The 21,823-nt window shown below is 39.2% G+C and overlaps 1 protein-coding gene across 1 annotated transcript in view; it reads left to right on the plus strand.

Annotated features, from left to right (window-relative positions):
* BMPR2 (bone morphogenetic protein receptor type 2) overlaps positions 1-20,223 on the plus strand; it is a 210,895-nt gene extending 190,672 nt beyond the window's left edge. Inside the window, exons 8-13 of the mRNA XM_044670646.1 lie at positions 28-188; positions 1,551-1,698; positions 10,241-10,380; positions 14,656-14,828; positions 17,209-18,482; positions 19,784-20,223. Of these exons, the coding sequence (XP_044526581.1) occupies positions 28-188; positions 1,551-1,698; positions 10,241-10,380; positions 14,656-14,828; positions 17,209-18,482; positions 19,784-20,034 (2,147 nt within the window). The 3' untranslated portion in view covers positions 20,035-20,223. The remainder of the gene's footprint in view (positions 1-27; positions 189-1,550; positions 1,699-10,240; positions 10,381-14,655; positions 14,829-17,208; positions 18,483-19,783) is intronic.
* Positions 20,224-21,823: the final 1,600 nt, after the last annotated feature.

Below are 21,823 nucleotides of genomic sequence, written 5' to 3' on the forward strand. Positions count from 1 at the left end.
AATAAACATTTGAAATTATCCAAACAGATCATTACAAACCTGCAATTTCCCATCGAGACTTAAACAGCCGAAATGTTCTTGTAAAGAATGATGGAACCTGTGTCATTAGTGACTTCGGATTATCTATGAGGCTAACAGGAAATAGACTTGTCCGCCCTGGGGAAGAGGACAATGCAGCAATAAGTGAGGTGAGATTTTTTGAAATATGCCAAAATGAGACATCCAGAAGACCAGTAGCTTACAGAAAAAGCCTCTCTCTTCATCTCTACCATTACTCCTGGTGTATTTATTAAATCATTGGTGTTATTAGTAGGGTTTTTAAAAATCTTAGTTGTTATTAATACTTTAAATTCATCGCAGCTTTTGCAGCTGTTAGACAACTTAGATAACTGAATTCCTTTTGGAAATCATTGTTATGCCAATGCATTTTGACAAGCAAATAGAAAGATATTTTGGAGCAGGTTTTTCCCCCTTTTTTATTGTCATGCAAAACGCAGTTCCATATTGGTTGTAAGAGTACACTCATACATAATCAAAACCCCAAAATAAAACCATAAGTACACTGATGTGAAAGATGACCCAAACAGTTCTCTGGTGGTAGACAGCATTCCCTGTCATAAGTCTTTCAGGATTGTCCCAGATCCATGTGTTGCTGAGAGCAGCCAAGTTTTCACAGATAATCATTGTTGGAATAGGTTGGAATCAAGCTTGACTTGATGTTCTAATACTTGCTTGTTTTCATGTTGAAAGACAGCAAACCTCAGTGTGTTGCACAGGATACACGACTTTTTGTATTTTTTAATTGATCATAACGATCCTTTCGAAGATGTATGTCCCAAGTTAATTGTCACTGATACAGAAGGGAGCCTGACCACCCTGACCACTGCCAACACCTATTATTTGTCACAGTGAGCTAGTCTTTCCAACCCCCTTTTTTAGGAGTTGGAAGATGAGTTTTTAAAAATTCTTCTAAATCTATTGTGATAATCCTTGACCCTGGAGAGATGGGTTTAAGACAGAGGTTCATGTGTTTTAGAAGTAAAAGAGACCCCAGAAATCATTCCAACCTTCTCTTCGTCATTCCTAAAAGTGGAATAAGAGCCAATACAGCATTTCCATCCCAGGAGCTATATAAAAATGATGAACTCCATTGGAAAAAATACTCTTAGTTAATTTCAATATGTATAGAAATGAGTCAGGCAGCAAACATGATGGAAAAGTTAACCGCTTCTTATCAAGTGAAATCAGGGATTATTAAGCGAAGGACATTAGCAGAAATAATAAAGAAGTGATGAAATTAATTTTTGATTTGAACTTTTACTGATCACCTATCTCCTTAGGAGCACATGTATTTTCTGAGATACTTATTTCTAAATTAATCCATTCATGAAAGATGAACATTTTATAAATGAAAAATAGAGACACAAAAGTTAAATGAATGATTTGAGTTCATGCAGCAAGTGATAGCACATCTAAAATTCAGATCTTGCAGTTGGTGCTTAATATACTAGAATATATAAGTTTCAGAAAATAACTCTTTTTTCCCTTAGGTTGGTACAATCCGATATATGGCACCAGAAGTGCTAGAAGGAGCCGTAAACCTGAGGGACTGTGAATCAGCTCTAAAACAAGTGGACATGTATGCACTTGGCCTAATCTACTGGGAAATATTTATGAGATGTACTGACCTCTTCCCAGGTAAGTGGGAAAAGTGCTACTGAAAGTCCTATAAATATGTGAAAGTGAATCAGCTTCATGTTACTGTATAATATCTTCATTGATTGAATCTGTTTGCCAGAAGAATCATTTGAATTTTGTTTTATTCTTTAGTCTATTGCCATCTAGTGTTTAGAAACAATATTAACAGATATTAAAGATTCCAGCAAAGCTCCAGAATCTACTCCTGGCTTCTGAATGAAAAATAAATAACTGCCCTATGAGTGTTGTATCTTGTATGACTTGAACTCTGATCACACCAAACAGTTAATCATTTTCCTTATGATCCTTTCTAGCATTTGAGATTAACTGCCAGTATATATTCATGCCAATATTTTCTGAATTTACCCAACAGGAAATTTAAATAATGTGTTTTTCACCAAGAGTGCTCAGTTATCTGCCAATGCTAGTCTAATTTCTGTCCTTTTAAGGTAATAGAAGCTTGAGGTGGTCAAGAGAGGTTGGAGTTGTTTCTCTCTATTTACTCTTATAAAACAAATAAGTGTTGACTGCCTGCATATAGAGGCTAAAGGGAGTTCAAATCCAATAGAGGAAATGAAATACGTACACAAGTGTCTAGAATACAAAGATCTAGTATATGTAGAAAAGGTATAGTTTTCTAAGTGAAATAAGGAAAAGGTCACTTTCAGCTATGGGGAGAGGAGAGCATTTTCTGTAAGAGGTGACAGTGGAACTGGGTCTCAAAAAGCCTCATCAGAAAACATCAATTAAGCACCTAATTTTGACTGCCATCATGCTAGATTCTACATAAAGTGTATTAATCTAAAAGCATTAATGCTAAGAAATTTACTAAGACAACAGAGAAGATACAACTAAATCAACCAAAGGCAAGGCTTTTAGAATTATTTTACTTTTGAAGCATTTGACAGTTTTTTTAAATCTATAACCAATGCAATAAAGCTTACATTTATATTGAGTACACTGAGCAATTATTTTTTAATTTTATATTTTATAATATGAGAACAATTTTCTAATATATTCCCCTTCTCAGTTGAATCCTACTTGTTATGAAAAAAATTTTTTCTGGACTACAGATGTATTATCATGCAAAACACACTTCCATAATTGGTCATTGTTATAACAGCATACTCATACAAAACCAAAACCCCCAAATAAAATCATAAATAAACTGATGCAAAAGATAGTATGCTTTGTTCTGCATCCTATTCTAAGAGTTCTTTCTCTGGAGTTGGAGAGCATTCTCCATCATAAGTCCTTCAGTTTTTTTGTCCCAGATTGTTGCATTGCTGAGAGTAGCCAAGTCTTTCACAATTGATCATCAAACAATACTGCTGCTATTGTATATAATGTTCTCCTGGATCTGTTTATTTCGATCTATATCATTTCATGTAGATCTTTACAGCTTTTTCTAAAATCATCCTGCTTCTCATTTTTTATAGCACAATAGTATTCCATCACCAGCATATACCATAGTTTGTTCAGTCATTCTCCAACTAATGGACATTCCCTCAATTTCCAATTCTTTGCTACCACAAAAAGAGCTGTTTTAAATGTTTTTGTACACGGAGGTCCTTTCCCCCCTTTTTTTTTATCTCTTTGGATTACAGACTCAGTTAGTGGTATCACAGGATCAAAGGGTTTGCTCAGTTTTATGGCCTTTTGGGTATATTTCCAAATTGCTTTCCCAAATGGTTGGAAATCCACCAACAATGCATTAGTGCCCCAATTTTGCCACATGCTCTCCAGTATTTATCAGTTCACTTTCATAGTGTCCATTCTGATTAGATGTGAGCTGGTACTTCAGCACTATTTTAATTTGCATTTCTCTAAACAAGAGTGATTTAGAATATTTTTTTATATGATTATTGATAGCTTTGATTTCTTCATCTGAAAACTGCTTGTTCATATCCTTTAACCTTTTGTCAAATAGGGAATGACTTGTATTCTCGTAAATTTCTTAGTTCTTCATAGATTTGAGAAATTAGATCTTTATCAGAGAAATTTGTTATACATTTTTTCCCAAGTTTGTAGTTTCCCTTCTGATCTTGGTTACATTGGTTTTGTTTGTACAAAAGCTTTTTAATTTAATATAACCAGAATTATTCATTTTATATTGGAATCCATAGCGATTCTAAAAAAGAATGTTTAAGGGTTAAAAAGAGGTGGGGGGGAAGCTCCAAGATGTTTGTCTGTATTTTAAAGCCATGCCCCGGGGATCATCTGTGGGATCCTTAGACGTAGCAGCCTAGAAGGAGATGGAAAGGCCTGGAGATAGCGGACATGTGGTCTGTCTGGGGAAGTCCCAGAATCCCCTTCTGCCTCTTTCCCTGCCCTTTGTGCTCTGGCTCTCTCCCACAAAGCCTTCCTGACTAGAAACAACGAAATCAAGTATCTGTCGCCAAATTCCTGGGGCCACACAGAAACGAAACTGCTCTTGTCCTCAGCAAGCTTAAATTCTGTGGAGGCAACAACATGCGTGTGCGTCTGTGTGTGTGTGTCTGCACACACACAGAATCGCTGTCAGGCTTGCAGCTTCAGAGAGGAAGTGCAATCACTGATCCTGGGAATGAGCTCGCGTTCGGGTGGGGGGGGGGGGCAGCTGGGAAAGATGAGTGCGTCTTGCGGCTGATTCATTCTGGGAAGGAAGGCTGACCATGATGGGCTATTTAAATCTAAATTGGAACTCACCCCCAACTCCACCTCCGCCCTTGGCTGGACATCTCTGACTAAAGGAAAGGGAGACAGGGAGCTGCCAAGGCAGTAAGAGATAATGCTGGGAGATAGTCGGGCAGATCTGAGTTCAAATCTGTCCTCAGATACTTCCTAGCTGTGTGTCCCTAGGCAAGTCAGCATCCTGGGCTGTTTCCTCACCTACAGAATGGGGATGATAGGAGCACTTAGCTCCAGAGTTGTTGTGAGGATCAACTAGATGAAATTTGTAAAGCAATTTGCAGACTTTAAAGGGCTATATAAATGCTAGCTGTTATTATCCTGTAGGCTCCATGGACAGAACTATTACTCTCCTCAAATCCCATCATTGTCTTTCTTGACTGTAAAAGAGATTCACACCTCGTAGTTATCCAAGAATATAAATCATCTTGTTTATAATCATCATGAAAAGGTTTCTGCATCAAAGGAAGCACCTGATCTGAGCCTTTAGAAAACTGAGCATTCCAAGAGACCCAGGTGGGAAATAGCGGGGTTGGGGATGGAGGGAGGCTGTCATGTAGGTCCTGAGGACGAATTATGAGCTGGCGCGGAAATAAGTTAGGAAGCAACAAGGAGGCCAGTTTGGCTGAAGGAAGTAAAATGCTAATGGAGAACAGTACAAAACACATCTGAAAAGCCAATTTGTAGCCAGCTGGTATGAAGTCTTAAATTCTGGCCTGAGAAATTGTTTTTGATGGCAGAGGCAGGCCGTAGGGATGGCTGGAGATTTCTGACCAGGAGAATCCTCAGTCAGGTATTTTCTTGAGACAATTATTTTTGTAGCTGTGAGGAAGAGTAGAAAAGGAGAGAATGGGTACCAAGAACCAATTAGAGGCTCTTACCAACCACCTAGCGAAGACATCTCAAAACTTTTTTTTTAACAAGCACACATCATAATTTTTGAGAACATATTAACTTGTTTTAGAGATTTCATATGTATATTTTGAGAACAGTACACATAGTTGAGAGAAAAAACAAGAGGATCTTGACCAGCTACTGAAACTTTTTGGTCTTAGAATGCCATCATACTCTTAAAATTTATTGAGGATTCCCTTCCCCAAAGAACTTTTGTTTATGTGACTTATACTGTCAATACTTACCATATTAGAAATTAAAACACCTTGGTGGTATTATAAAAATAATTTTGACCTTATGGACCCTCAGGGATCTCTAGACCATTCAACTAGAATGTTAAACAGAATCTATTAAAATGAAATTCTGTAGGAATAAAATACAAGCATTAAATAAGATGGAGAGAGGATAATTTTGGTTAAATGGCAGTAGCCCTGAAAAAGTTCTACTAACTCAAATGAGTTAGGAGTATAGTGTTGCCCCTCAAAAGCTAATGAGATTTTGAATTGCTTTAAGAGGGCCAGAGAGGAATAGAGAGGTAATCGTTCCTTCCACTATACTCTGCCTCTGTCAAACCTCATCTTTTCATATTGTGTTCAATTCTGGACACCAAGGTTTAAGAAGAACATGGATAAGCTTTAGGAAAATCACTTTGACAAATAGGTTACATTAGGAATGGAAAGACTTGAGGCTGGGAGACCAGTTAGAAGACTCTTTTAAGAATCTAAATAAACGAGACATGATTTGAGCTAACCTAATGTGATGGACACGTGGGTAGAGGGAAGGAGATAGGCGTGAGAGAGTCTAGACAGAACCAACACAATATGAGAACTGCTCAGCTATGGACGTGAAATGACCCAAAGTGAGGAGTTAAAGAGAATTCCAAGATTGTAACACCTCAGCCCCTGGCAGGATGCGGCTCCCTCAGTACAACTATGGAGAAGGTTGGAAGACAGGTAGGCTTGGGAGAAATGATAATAAGAGCAAAGATGTAGTGACAACCCATCTGTACACATTCATACTGGATGTCCAACTTTATCCTTCCCAAAACGAAAAGGAGGGCAAGCAAGGCAGTCCCTACCTCCAGGGAGAGCTTCCCGCCTCTCCCTGGAGAGGTTCCAGCTGCAGGCAGAAGTTATGGAGGGTACAAGGAGGAGGAATGCAATTTTCCAAAAAGCATGTATTCTGTGGAGCTGGTAACCTGGCTCAACAGGGGGAGGCTGGGACCCAGGTTGTACAGCCTCCAGGGAAGAGGGAGGTGGAAGGGGATGGGACTTCCTATTGATAGAGTAAAGTGATAGCCCCACAGGGGGATGCCCTGCCTCCCTCCCCAGAGCCTGGCAGAGAGTTGCTTAAATTGAGTGCATGAATGAATGAATTGAGTTAATGTTGGCCTGGCATTAAGCATAGACATGATAATGGAGCCCCATGAAAGTAGATGATATCATCCAGAGAGAGAACATAAAGAGAGACAAGAACAAAGCTGATGGCACCCACATATGGGTCCAGAGAAGAGATAGTGACCTAAAAAAGAATGCTCAGATATAGATGGTAGGAGAAAAACCAGAGGAAGGTAATATCACAGAAGCCAGGAAAAGAAATAATGCCCAGAACAGGGGAAAGATTCTGCTGCCAAATGCTACAGAGAGGTAAAGGTATAACCAGGTTGATAAAGAAAAAAGTTAATAATCCTTTTACTTCTCTTTTGAAATTGAAATATTTTATGTTTTAATATAATTTACACATTTATGTTAAATATTATATGTTTACCGATATTTATCTTAATATATTAAATATTTAGCATGCTTATTCATTACTTTCATTTGACAAATTTTCTAGTAATGAACTTTTAGAGAGAAAAAAGACATGCATGAATTTGGTACCTTTTTATTTTATTTTATTATTATTATTCCTATTGACTCCCAGAGGAGCATAGGGCCGCAATCATCTCATGCCAACGGACTCTGTTCTGGGTAATTTCCCCCAACTGGGCCCATGTCACTCCGACAGTCCCTGTCTCGTTCTCGGTATATCTCCTCCAGGTCTGCTTTGTTGTCCTCCGATTTTCATAGTGTCCTGACTGATGGGACACCGAACTGTTCCCCCCCAGAATCTAGCATTGGAGATCCCCTCAGGCCATCGGATGTCCAAGATGTGACGCAGGCACCCGTCAACAAAGACCTGGAGTTTGTTGGCTTTCACCAGCACGCGTCATGGACTCTGTTGGAGAGCAATCTTCCAGACTAGGCGATCGTTGGTTTTGTTGGTTTAATGAGGTTGCTAGCCTTGCACCCAACCCTCCTCCTTTTTCAGCCGGGCTTGGGACCGTCCTTGGCGGAGATGGTACCTTTTACTGAACAGTTATTCTAATCTAAAATGAATTTATCATAAGAAGCCTTTTAAGAGAATGAATAAGAAAGATTTTTTAAACAACTGTTTGAATACATGGGCTGTTGGGTATATTATTGGGGACGTAGACACTAAATGATAACTCTAGTCCAACTATCAATAATATGAAATTAGGCCTTGATCAATGATACATGTAAAACCCAGTGGAATTGTGTGTCGGGTAAGGGGGGTAGGGGGGCATGAGGGTTTGGGGGAGAGAGAAAGAACATGAAATATGTAACTAGGAGAAAATATTCAAAATAAAAATATTTTATAAAAGAAAGATTTTTTAAATGTCATATTGGGTAGATATTTTTAAAATTAAAATTAATAACAATTCCAGAAAGAATATACAATTTTCTCCTTTTCTCAATGAAACTCATCACATAGGGGTTTCATGGCTGAAAAAGATTTAAACTGGTAAAATGAAGTCCTTTGGCTTCCCCTATGAAATTCAGCATTGATAAGATATTGCACCAAAGTAAATATTTGCTTAACTGCTTTGTATAAAATAATTGTTAAAAATTTTGTCAATTGGTATAGATATAAGATATACCTATAATTACTTCTATTTACATGTAAAGCACTATTTCCCAAAGAACTCTTATTATTCTGTAACCCTTCAATAACATCAATATGATGTAGCTATTCATAACCATTTCTTTTTAATGTAGACATATTACATTTCATTTAATTGCTTACACAAGATCAAATAGTAATAGTAGCATTTTTCACCCCATCATTAACCTTCAGGCTTCCCTGTGTAGGTGTGTATGTATTATCTTTTGTTTTATAAACAAATAAATGAAAGAACAGAATGGCTATACACTGAGTCATCACTAGAATCTAGTCTCCAACTGGCCACCCAGTGTTCCTTGTAAGAGAACTTTGCTCTACCAACACTTTATTCTATAATTTGTTCAAACCATTGATTTTCAAAAAATGAGCCCCAAAGGTTCTCTAGCTATTCTGTAATAGGTAGCATGAACTTGTGTGATATTACTGTTGTTACTTTCTTTCCCCTATGAATTAATAATTGACCTGGGAATGAATAAAAATAAGACATCATCTCATTAAAAGTGGAACCATTATTATGTCCGGTAATTTTGGCAAGGGAGGGATTGTGTGTGTGTGTGTGTGTGTGTGTGTGTGTGTGTGTGTGTGTGTGTGTGTGTGTGTGTGTGTGTGTGTGTTTTTCTAGTGATAAGGAAGAATAAGTTGGGATAAAGTATGCTTCATCTATTAGAGGAATAAAAAGACAAATGCATTTATTTCTGTAGTCAAATGGCCATATAATAAAAATAACCATAACATCAAATATTAACTGGCAGCTACTGTGTAGAGAATAGAGTTAATGGGATATGGAGACTTTATATAACCTGCCCATTCATAAGGGTCCTTCAGACAAGTGTTGAAATCATAGAATCATATTCTTGGAAGGGATCTGTGAAATCATCTAATTAAATTCCTTTCCCCAGAAGTAGTTGGAGGGTACACTGGACAGGGCACTGGGCCTCAAGTCAGAAAAGCTTGAATTCAAATCCAGCCTCAGATATTTCCTAGCTATATGACCCTAAGCAAGTTGCTTAACCTTTTGTTTGCCTCAGTTTCTTCAACTATAAAATGGGCACAATAATAGCACCTTATCTGTCACGAGTATCAAATGAGATATTTGTTTTTACAAAAGGCACTCAGCTTTTTGTCTGGCCCATAGAAGGCACTATAGAAATACTTGTTCCCTTCCCTTCCCCAATAATATGATTTTGACCTAAAATAAAGGAGATATTTTTATTCTAACAATTCTTGGAAAACTCTTCATTTTAACTCCTGTGTTCAGGATAATGTAGACATTTGGAAATGCAAATGCATTTGGCACAAGATGGAGGAATACAAGGTCAAAACAGACTTCTTGGTTCCTTTCCCAATTGCATCCCATAACTAGGAGTATTTATTCTTTATTAAATATTGCCCATTTAGAGTTTCTTCTCTTACTGTAATAGGGACTCTGATCACCAAAATCACACTTGCCATTTATCCAAATATCACACAAGTAATTTCCTTTTTATCTGGTACCTCTGTTGACATTTAAAAAGGTAGAACTGATGCTAGGAAAATTATTCCAACTAAAAATTTGTGCTCCAAGTTGAGTTGTGGTCCTTATTTAGAATGCTGTTTATAATTTTGCCCTCATGCTCCTCCATGTAATCTAAGAGGTTTTCTTTGCCAGTAGATTCAAAACCACAAATGCAGCAGAGAAGCAAACACACATAGTGTTCCATCTTAGGAGGGACCTATTTGGGGTTCTTTTCATAATACTGGTTCCCTGAGGTTTAGAATATCTACTATCTTTTATGTACATGATGGGCTTTTCCTCCACAAGCTTTTTCTGAACTATTCCATGATTAGTGCTTTAAAGTCAGGAAACATAAAAATATGCACACCTCAAAATTTACCATTTTTTCTTTTTAATACTATTTTTTTTCTAATGGCACATATTATAGAACTACAATAAGTATAAATTATTTGCTAATTGTTTTGTTGTCACAGTTCAACATTTCACACCCATCCACTTTCCTAAATCCTTGATTTTAAGCAGGCGAGTCTGTGCCAGAGTACCAGATGGCCTTCCAGACAGAAGTAGGGAACCGTCCCACTTTTGAAGACATGCAAGTCCTGGTGTCTAGGGAAAAACAGCGGCCCAGATTCCCAGAAGCCTGGAAGGAAAACAGCCTGGTATGTAAGAAGAAAAATTGAGTTATTAAAGAAGACCTAACAAGGAAATACTGCCATATTCTTTTAAACAAAATGTGAAGTACATCTTTTTAACATTACATTTCAGAACTGCTCTGATTATTTCTTCCATCTAATTCTGACTGTTTAAATTCTTTGGTATAAAATTGGTGCTTGATTTTTTTGCTTTTTTTTCCCAAATGAGAAATTATGACAGGGAATATTTAATAGGAAATAATGTATACTACATTCATCATAGTTTCATGAAGAGTTTTAAAACCAGATTGAATGACAGCTGTAATCATACATATTAAATAAACCTTTCTAAATGTGGTTGTTGAGATTTCTTCATTCTCTTGAGACCAAAAGTAAATATATCAATCAGACATGTAAATTAGCAGCATAGGTCCATCATTTCATAAACTAATAGAAATTTTGGCCAGCCACAGGAGAAATGAAGCTGGAAAGAAATAGTATACATTAAAAATGTAACACATGGCACTGAAATTTCTTCATGCATGGTTCTTGCTGTTTGATTAAATTATTATTATAGTAACATTACTAAGCTTGGAACAGACTAGTGAAAGTTAACCATTAGGTTAAAAAAAATCTTAAAGTCATTGTAAACCTCTAATTATTGAATTATTTCTTTTTACAGTGGGTTTGTTCTTTGGTATAGCCATTTTCTCAAACTATCCTTCTATAGTTTTGTTTTACTTATATGTTAAAATCATCAAACTTGGTTGATGATTTTGATAAATGAACATTTCATTTCAGTGCCATCATCTGCAAAGCTGTCACATAAAGAAATTCTTTGGAAATATTTATTTTGTGATGCTTCATTGGCTTGTAATAATCAATCTTGCTTTTTTTTTTCAAGAACTTACTTAAGTCATTTAGTTAACCAGAAAAAAATAAAGCTCATTATTTTGAGTCTTCTAACATTTTTAAAGGCATTATAAAAGCACCCCCAAAGTTTCTTTTTGTGTGATATGCATTCTCTGCATTTTTTCTTGAAAGCTTTTTACTCTTTAGAATAAGTTGCTAAGTAAGGGATTAGGAAAGCTTGGTTTATTTCCAGATGATACATTTAAATAGTTGATCAGTCCACAGAACTGCTTCCCTATAGGGAAAGTCCATTTTTAGAATCAGGTTGTACCTAAAGTGGGGAAAAAAAATTTAGAAACCAAATTTATAAATAATTGAGTTTCTAATATAAAAGCATTGCTTGAAGATTTTTTTTTTTTAAATCAGGGCTAGGTAAGTAGATTCAATCAAATGATGTCATGAATTAAGGAAATCCTACTATTGATATAGATCATAGATCTCATCTATAAGTTATAGTCTTACAGATTGTATAATGAACATTGGGAGGTTAAGAGATTTGTTCATGGCCATACTGCTTAGCCAGGTGAAGCATCTGAACCTAGGTCTTCCTGACTCCAAGGCCCCACACCCTCCACTACCCAATATACTTGCATAGCTTTTTCTTTTTAAGAATTTTAAACTTCAGATATAATTCCCTATGTCATTTTTTTCTTTCTCCCTTAACATTCTATCATTATTCTTCTTCCTTATTCTTCTAATGTCTCAATTACTCCAAAACTCCAAACCTATATTCAAGTGGCAAAAACACTTGTGCTTTTTGTCCACAGTTTCTTTTCCCTTTTGTTATTTTGGGGACAAAAGCATTTTCTCTCAATTCTTAAAAAATATCAGTCCTGTTTCCAGAAATTCTTGAAATCCTTTTTCTCTTCCTTCTGTCAGTTCTAGTCTTCTAAAATAAGTTATGTTATCCTCATTACTACTCTTTCCTTTCCTCATACTTTCTTTTAAATCCCCTCGTCATCTAGTCTTAAATATTTAACCTAAAGTGTCCCATGATCTTCCAGGCCAAACAAAAAAGAAAAATCCTCTGCTCTGGTTTTATTTTTTTTAATTAATTTTTTAAAAAATATTTTTCCAGGGGCAGCTGGGTGGCTCAGTGGATTGAGAGCCAGGCCTAGAGACGGAAGGTCCTAGGTTCAAATCTGGCCTTAGACACTTCCCAGCTGTGTGACCCTAGGCAAGTCACTTGACCCCCATTGCCTACCCTTATCACTCTTGTACCTTGGAAGCGATACACATTATTGACTCCAAGATGGAAGGTAAGGGTTTAATTTAAAAAAAAAAAAAAAAAAAAAAAATATATATATATATACATACATATATATATATATATATATATTCCCCATGTTTACATGATTCTTTTCTTTCCTTCCCCTTTTCCCTCCCTGCTCCCAGAACTGACCAGCAATTCCACTGGGTTGTACAAATGTCACTTGTTTACCTATTTCCATATTATTCATTTTTGCTGTAGAGTGATTTTTTTTTAACTTAAACCTGAAATCGCATACCCATATATACATGTGATAAGTGATGTCACAGGTTCTTCTTTTGCATTTCAGCTCTTATAGTTCTTTCTCTTGGTGTGGTTAGCATTCTTTCCCATAAGTCCTTCAGGAGTGTCCTGGCTTGTTCCATTGCTCCTAGTAGCAAAGTTCATTACATTGGATTTTTCCACAATGTTTTACTTTCTGTGTACAGTGTTCTGGTTCTGCTCTTTTCACTCTGCATCAGTTCATTGAGGTTTTCCCGTTCTTTTGGAAAGCCTCCAGTTCATTATTCCTTTGAGCACAGTAGTATTCCATCACCATTAGATACCACAATTTGTTCAGCCATTCCCCAGTTGATGGACACCCCCTCATTTTCCAGTTTTTTGCCACCACAAAGAGCACGGCTATGAATATTTTTGTACCTGTATTTTTTTCTTATGGTCTCTTTGGGGTACAAATGCAGCAGTAGTATGACTGGACCAATGGGCTGGATTAATTCACAAGTCCACCAGCAAATGCAGTAATGTCCTGATTTTGCCACATCCCCTCCAACATTTACTATTTTCCCTTACTGTCATATTGGCCAATCTCTTTGCTCTGGTTTTATCCTCTTAGTTTTTTTTACTCTATCCTGGCTTGGTTCCTCAGACATTATCATTTCATAGTTTTCTTCCTTTATATCCAGTCACTCTTAGTGCCATCAGCTCTATTGGTTTCTCATAAAGACTTGTTACAGGTGTCATTCAAGATTCAACACTAGCCCCCTCATAGTACTCTGCCCTAGTCAGTTAAACACAAAGGAAATACCATTCATGTGTAAATAACTTTTTCAGATTTCTAACTCTTGCCATTGCCAATCTTCCTTCTCTAAATTTGTTTCTTTTGCTTCCTAAAGGAAACATCATGGGTATTGACCTGTCATCTCAAGTAACACGTGAAAACAGAGTTCTGATTCTTCTTCTTTGTTTCCTGTCTTTCTCCATCGGTGTTGGTGATGTCATCACATAACAACTCTTGTTATGCAGGGGAGAGGTGTTATCATTTCTTTCCTTTGTCTTGCCATTCATCCTATTGTTAAATCACATTGTTGATTTTTTTTCTTGGTTTTCCATGGTTCTTCACTGATTTCAGATCACCATTCCAACCAGATTCCCTTCCCCACAATATACTATCCACGTTCTTTCTTCTTTTGAACTAATCCTCTGAACTAGTTCTCCTAATCAGTCCACAATCCTGTAATAATTTCCCTCCCACCCATCCATAGCCAAACCATAACCTTCATTTCTTCAAATTCCTTAGCAAGAAGAAATCAGCCTGAAATTTTAAATTTGTATATTATTCATTTTGAGAAATACTCATGACAAAAAGCTAATCAGATATCAGCTACTTTTATGTATTGTGGTAGTATTTGTATGTACATATATAATTTATATGTAAAGATACTCCTTAACTTACATATGACTTATGCCTTTCTGGGATAAGCAGGTAGGTAGCTAACCTAAGATTATGTTATCTTCTTAAATTTCCATGTCACACTGTTGTTTCATATTGAACCTACAGTCAAAACCAGATATTTTTCAGTTTGATTGCTATTTTATGCTTTTCGAGTTGAATTTGTAAATGAACCCAACTGTAAAGAAGTCTCTTAATAATCTGTCTGGAATAAACACAGTGAGCAGGATGGTTAGCATCTAGAAAGATCTCATGAGTTTGCTGACTTTTAATTGATTTGTTGATTTTTACTTGGCACGTAGGGTGTAGAACACATCTGAAAGAATACCTTACATACAATAGTTGTGTTCTTAGTCTGTATTGAAAGGAATTGAATTTATTGACTTTTAAAGTTATATTTCTCAATTAAATTTTAAGATTCAAATTGTTTGACATAGGATTTTTGTTCTAGGCTGTAAGATCACTAAAGGAGACAATCGAAGACTGTTGGGACCAGGATGCAGAGGCTCGGCTTACTGCTCAGTGTGCTGAGGAGAGGATGGCCGAACTCATGATGATTTGGGAAAGGAACAAATCAGTCAGTCCAACAGTCAATCCAATGTCTACTGCTATGCAGAATGAACGGTAAGAACATGTGGAGTTGAGGCATAGGCCATTGAAAGAGGGCTTTGGTAGAGAAAAGAAGGATAGATCAGTTCTTAAATGTCAGGCCAGTACCACCATTTTTCCAATGAAGGTTTTTGTTTTTCTTAATGAATATAGAAGATGTCTTTGTGAGTTATAGAACTTCCTACCAAAATAAAGATAACTTCTTTAAGAGGAGGTATAAATTTCATGATCTGTTCCCTGGGACCTTCACTGGTTTTTCAATTACTTAAGTTTGACTTCCTTTTAGTGGTCATTTCATTTGTGGTATTGTTTATGGTTCGGTGGTTAAGAACTCTGGCCTGGAATCAAGAAGACCTGAGTTCAAATCCTGCCTCTGATGCTTGCTAGGTATGTGATCCCAGGGAAGTGCCTCAACCTCTATCAAATATTAGTCTCCTCATTTGTAGAAGGGAAGCTAATAATAGCCCCCACTTCCCAGGGTTGTTGTAAAGCTAAAACAAGATAGTATTTGTAAGAACATAGCACTCTATAGGTGGCAAAGTACTTTACATGTATTCTCTCATTTGTCTTGACAATGACCCTGTGAGTGGGTTCATGCTGTAATTATCATCCTCATTTTATGAGCTGAACACAGTCAGATGACTTACTCCATCTTAAATGAGTAAGTGTCTGAAGCAGGATTTGAATTTGGATCTTCTTGACTCCAAGTCCAGCCCTCTATCCTTTGGACCATAGTATTATTCCTGCTTATTTTGTTCTGTTTCAGGTCATGGGAATCTTTTCTTTAATCTCTTGAGTTTGCCATATTCATTTTTTCTGCGTGATAATATTCTAGTACAAAGTCAAATTAATTATTTCTGTCAAATGAAGAACAGTTTTAAGAAATTCACACTTGTGAACTTTCAGATTTTACCTTCAGCCTTTTTCTAACTCACAATTAAAATAGAATAATCTTCCAATGAAGTCATTTATAAGGAAGCAGCACAGATTAATGGAGGCACACTGGACCTGGCTCTGGATCCAGATTCTTCTAGCCAGTTAATTTTGCTGCATAGAATCTGGGTTTCCTCAGCCACAGAATGTGGGCATTGAGGTAGGCAAACCTGAAAACCCCTTCCAAATCAGAAATCTTAGAGTCCTAATCACTGTTAGGCAGCCCACACCAAGCATCCCCAGAGCCATCCAGAAAAGAGCTCTTAGAAGTTCTCCAGGGCTGAGGGAGTCCATCTACTGTCACCTCTTTTCCCTATTGATTTCCATATCCTACAGTGCTCTAAAGCTCCTTTTTCTCATCTTCTCTTCCCTGTACTTTTGTTCTTTAGTATCTCCTTTCTGTCAGTGTTTGTGATTTGGTGCTTATTGTCCTTTCCTAACTCCCCCTCCCCTAGTGGCTCCTTTTCCCTCTGATAGCCCTTTCCCACCTCCTGCTGTTATCAGTGATTATTTTGGTGATTCCTGTGATCATTGTTGTCCTCAATGTTCTTTCTAACTAAATGTCCCATATATATTAATGCAAAGGTGTGCTGAGGGCTCAGGTGGTTCACAGTTACCATTTGTCCCATACTTCCCACCCCCTTAGATAATCTTAGTTCTAAGGACACTCCAGCCATCTTGAGCAGTTAGTTCTGGGCATTAGCAATCATGTTACTTCTTTGAACATTCCTTACAGAGATTCAGTAGCCTTATAGGAGCCCCAAAATGACCCCACAGGGGATGCCTGTTCCTTTGGCCTGCCTGAGACCGGTCCAACTCCCCCCAAAGCTTTTTATGCCTTTCTTCTGAGACCTTTCTGGAGCATGAAGATTTAGACCAGGCACACTGATGGTCAGCTTCTGCCTATTTAGTATAGCCTTGTCCATGGGGACTTTGCCCCTTAATCAGATATTTCTCAGGCAGCTAGTATGTGCATTCTAATAGGTGATAGGGAGGTTCAAAAGTAGCAACAGCTGTTTCCCCCCCCCCCCAAAATTTTATAATCTAATTACAGTTGTTTGTTATAGTATTGTTTTTAATTGGTAAAGTTTTATGACTGTTGTACTAATATTTATGCAGAGAGATTTAAATTGATGTTTATATATATTTAGGAAATTAAAAAAAAAAGAAAATGGCTATGTTGGAAAAATCTTTTTAGATTGGTCTATTGCCACAGATTTTTCCTGTGTTTTTATGAAAACAGCATTGGCAGCTGATTGTTAACCTCTGTTGTTTGAAGAAATGGAACATTTTAGTATTCAGGTTAATTATTTAATAAGAATTTTCTCCATGATAAAGTTCCTAAAATAAAATGGGTTATGAATCAGAACTAAAGTAGATCAGATTTTAAAATCAGACATGTTAAATATGGAAATGGTTTGTCATAAATGTCCTCTCAACGTGCCTTTTTTCTTTTTTTAAGCAACCTGTCACATAACAGGCGTGTGCCAAAGATTGGCCCTTATCCAGATTATTCATCTTCCTCATACATAGAAGACTCCATCCACCACCCTGACAGCATTGTAAAGAACATTTCCTTAGAACATTCAGTGTCTAGTAGCACACCTTTAACCGTAGGCGAAAAGAACCGAAATTCAATTAACTATGAGCGACAGCAAGCCCAGGCTCGTATTCCCAGTCCTGAAACGAGCGTCACCAGCTTGTCCACAAACACCACCACCACGAACACCACCGGCCTTACTCCTAGCACCGGCATGACCACCATCTCGGAGATGCCCTACTCCGATGACACCAACGTCCACGCCGCCCATGGGGCTCCGCCGGCGGGGCCGACCCCCGTGTGCCTGCAGCTCACCGAAGAAGACTTGGAGACCAACAAGCTGGACCCGAAGGAGGTCGACAAGAATCTGAAGGAGAGCTCCGACGAGAACCTCATGGAGCACTCGCTGAAGCAGTTCAGCGGCCCCGACCCGCTGAGCAGCACCAGCTCCAGCCTGCTCTACCCCCTCATCAAGCTGGCCGTGGAGGGCTCCGGGCCGCAGGACTTCGGGCCGGCCGCTAACGGCCAGGTGTGCCTCCTCCCCAACGTCCCGCCGGCCCAGATCTACCCCCTTCCCAAGCAGCAGAACCTTCCCAAGAGACCCACCAGCCTCCCCCTCAACACCAAAAACTCCACCAAAGAGCCCCGGCTCAAATTCGGCAGCAAGCACAAATCAAACTTGAAGCAAGTGGAGACGGGAGTCGCCAAGATGAACACCATCAACGCCGCCGAACCTCACGTGGTAACGGTCACCATGAACGGTGTGGCAGGCAGAAGCCACGGTGTGAGCACCCACGTCCCCGCCGCCCCCTACGCCAACGGCGCGGTGCCCTCGGGCCAGGCCCCGGGCTCTGCCGCGCACCGAGCCCAGGACGTGCTGCAGAACCAGTTCAGTGGGGAGGACGGCCGGCTGACCATCAACTCGAGCCCCGACGAGCACGAGCCTCTGCTGAGGCGGGAGCAGCAGGCCGGCCACGACGAAGGCGTCCTGGACCGCCTGGTGGACAGGAGGGAGCGGCCCCTGGAAGGCGGGCGGACAAACTCCAACAACAACAACAGCAACCCGTGCCCAGGGCAAGACGTGCTCCGCGTGGGCCCGGGCACCGATCCGGGCCAGGCCAAGCCCAGAAGAGCCCAGAGGCCCAACTCCTTGGACCTGTCAGCCACCAACGCACTGGACAGCTGCGCTCTGCAGCGTAAGTGGGGCCTCCCTCGTAGCCCGTTAGTGCGCCCCCACCCACGCCGGCTGGGACCCGGCTGGGACTCTGGAAGTTGTTAGATCTGATGCACAAACACGCCTCTAGCTTTGCTGCACAGCGTGTGTGTGTGTGTGTGTGTGTGTGTGTGTGTGTGTGTGTGTGTGTGTGTTTAGGGATGACAAGAACAGAGTAACTCAGGCTGGGCCTCGGGGAGCAGGACGGGACCCTTTCAGGAGCTCTCCTGGCGTTTTAGCCGGTTTGCAGCCCCTCCTTCGGCCCTCGTAGCCATCACTACTTGGGGAGGTGTCAGGCGCGAGGAGAACCTCACGTCTGAGGCTCCCAGCACGAGTCCCATGAGGTTGGGCCGTGATCTCTAGCCTGAAAGAACAAAAACTTGCTCGGGTCAGTGGCGTCCAGCAGGAAGTAGCTGCTTGGTCTGATGGCTTTGATGTCGGCCTCTTGCGGCCACAAAGCTATCAGAAAGAAGCAGCCTCTGATGAAGAGACACCTTTGTCTGCATCATCAGAGAAGCAGCAGGATCGTCATCCGGCACCGATGAATCCTGCCAGCTTGTAGAAAGCTGAAAATACGTTCTTAGCATCCCTGGCAGGGCATGCTGCCTCAAGGGAAGCAGAACATATATTTAAGATTTAGGAATCTCTTAAGAGAACTACAACCTGAGTAGAGACTCCTAACAGGTGCGAGTAGCCATATTCTTCAAGAAGTGTCCTGCAGTGTCCAAACGGAAAAGGCCGTCCCCGAGTGACGGCTACTCCAGGCAGGAGAGACGCCGTGACCCAGCCGATACACTGAAAAGTAGCGCTTTATCAAGCCCTACGTAAACTCGGTCCACCTTGAACTGACTGTCAAGGGGAATAGAACTCTTCCATTTTTGCCCAATTCACCAGAGTTTAAGAATTAGAAGAAATAAAGCACATGAGAATTTCTTGAGGGCTTCAATTTTCTACTGAATTTATATTTATACTTCTTTCCCATCCTATCCTGCACAACATTTTTACATTTATAACTCTATTAAGAGTTATTTTACAGGTAGTCTAAAGCTCTATTTCCTGAATATGAATTAAGGTTCAGGAAAAATCAAGATAAACAAAACCCCAAATGGTTATAGTTAGAATTTGCCCACAAAAATGAGTAATAGTGGATTTCAAGATAGTCTCCATCAGTACCTGTCACTGTCACTTGCCGTTTTGTCACAATCTTTTATCTCTTTTTAAACTAACATACCACTGTGGGCAGTTTTTTCCAGATAACTTTTTTTTTTGCTCTTCTATTTTCAGTAGGTGAGTCATCACAAGATGGCAAGCCAGGATCGGGTGAAAAGATCAAGAAACGTGTGAAAACCCCCTATTCCCTTAAGCGGTGGCGCCCTTCTACCTGGGTCATCTCCACGGAACCACTGGACTGTGAGGTCAATAACAATGGCGGTGACAGGGCCACTCATTCCAAATCCAGCACTGCTGTTTACCTTGCAGAGGGGGGCACTGCCACAACCAGGGTGTCTCAAGATACAGGAATGAACTGTCTGTGAAGTATCTCCCAAGCCTACCCAGAAAAGGACTTTTTTTTTCATCATTTAAAACAAACATACAGAAGACATTTAAAAAAAAAAAAAAAGAACAACTTTATCCTCCTGTCAGCTCCCCCTACCAAGGACTTGCTTTAAATAGATTTCAGCTATGCAGAAATTTTTTTAGCTTATGCTTCCATATTTTTTAAGTTTTTTTTGTTTTTTATGTTTTTGCACTTTTATTTAGTCTCACTAAAGTTAAGTCTGTCTGTTATGACCACAATTCTATATATGTGTATCAAGAAGAGGTGGTCTCAAAATATTTTTTTTAATGTATTTCTGATAATCAGTTTGGACCATTTTCTAAAAGGTCACTAAAATCAGAAGCAGACTCTAAGACAGGTTTGACTGCAGTGGTGTCTTGTATCCATGTTTGATTTCTGTGCACAAGCTAGTTTGTATGTTTATACGTTCCTGAGTGTATCTTTTGAACATCCCTCTTGTGTTCTGTTGGAATGTGCAATAGTCTGAAGGCCACGGGATGCCTGATTCTGACATAGACGCAGGTGTGTCCTCCCACATGATTCATAATACTCGAAATTTTCCCCAATAGTCGGGCTGGTTGGATTGTGTGATAGTGAATTTTGCACAATGCAGCCAGTTTGAAACTGCTATCTTGTCTCATTTTTTTCTGTAAGGTAATTATGGAGAGTGCAAAAAACCTTGCCTCAAAGGGCTCTGAAAAGGGAACCACAAAATGTAATTTGAAATGCAGTTCTTTTCAACCTTCCAAATCTGAATACACTTCCTTCCAAGCATTTTAAGAAACCATAATTAGAGTATTAAAAAAAATAAGAGAGCATTGAACAAAGTAAGAAAACACAACTGTCAGCCATTTTTCCACTTTTATTTTTTATTTGTATCTGTACTTTATCCATATTCAGTCATATTAGTAATATGTTATATAAGGAGCACATTTTTACCAGAAAGCATGAAGAACTAGCACTGTGATGTAATTTTTAAGTAGGTAGGTTGTTCTCTACTCACTTCTCTGAGCAATCAGTCTTGGACCCAAAAGAAGTTCCATTTCCTGATTTGAAAATGGATTTTAAAAGTAATTTTTAGTCACGAACCTGTAGTATCTTGTGTATTCTGTTCCCAAACAAAGCCTTATGGCTTCATCAGAATGATTCATCTTCCTAAGACCTAAAACACTGTGTGGAAAAATTATTCCGTCAGCATGCCAAATGCCTGTGGCAGGAAGGATTGCTGCCAAACCAGCCTGTCTTAAGCTGATTGAGGCCGAACTTCTCTCCTTTCAAGCCCTCTCTCTTTCATTCTTTCTTTCTTTTAGCTCTCGCAGGGTTTCTCCCCCGTTAAGTACTTTTGCCCTCTCTCCACATGAACTGCTGATCTAGAACTGGCATATCTGATGTGCTGGATGCCTTTTTCTGCCGTAGCACGTGTGTGCCCCATGCTTTGGACTCTTAGTGTTTCTGAAGCTCCCCTCACCTCCTTTGTTCTTCCCGAAGCATATCTCAGCAGCCTTAGCATATGTCTCCTCAGAAATTAGAGTACCTTCTCTCAAATGAGGGATGCCTTTCTCTCTAAGCACAATTCTTGGATAACTTGATAGGTGAACAACAAGAATCTATGACCTTTAATTTCTCCAAGTGCCCCAGGGCTTCAGATATATTAACTCAGTAACTCCCCAAATGTTGGTTCAGGGATCTGCCTCCTGAACGGCACTGCCGCAGGCATGGAACGCTTTCCAGATGCTTCTCCATTTAGCCAGAGACGGCCCTTTGCA

The sequence above is a fragment of the Gracilinanus agilis genome, chromosome 3 (genome assembly GCF_016433145.1).
Source record: "Gracilinanus agilis isolate LMUSP501 chromosome 3, AgileGrace, whole genome shotgun sequence".
Classification (NCBI taxonomy): domain Eukaryota; kingdom Metazoa; phylum Chordata; class Mammalia; order Didelphimorphia; family Didelphidae; genus Gracilinanus; species Gracilinanus agilis.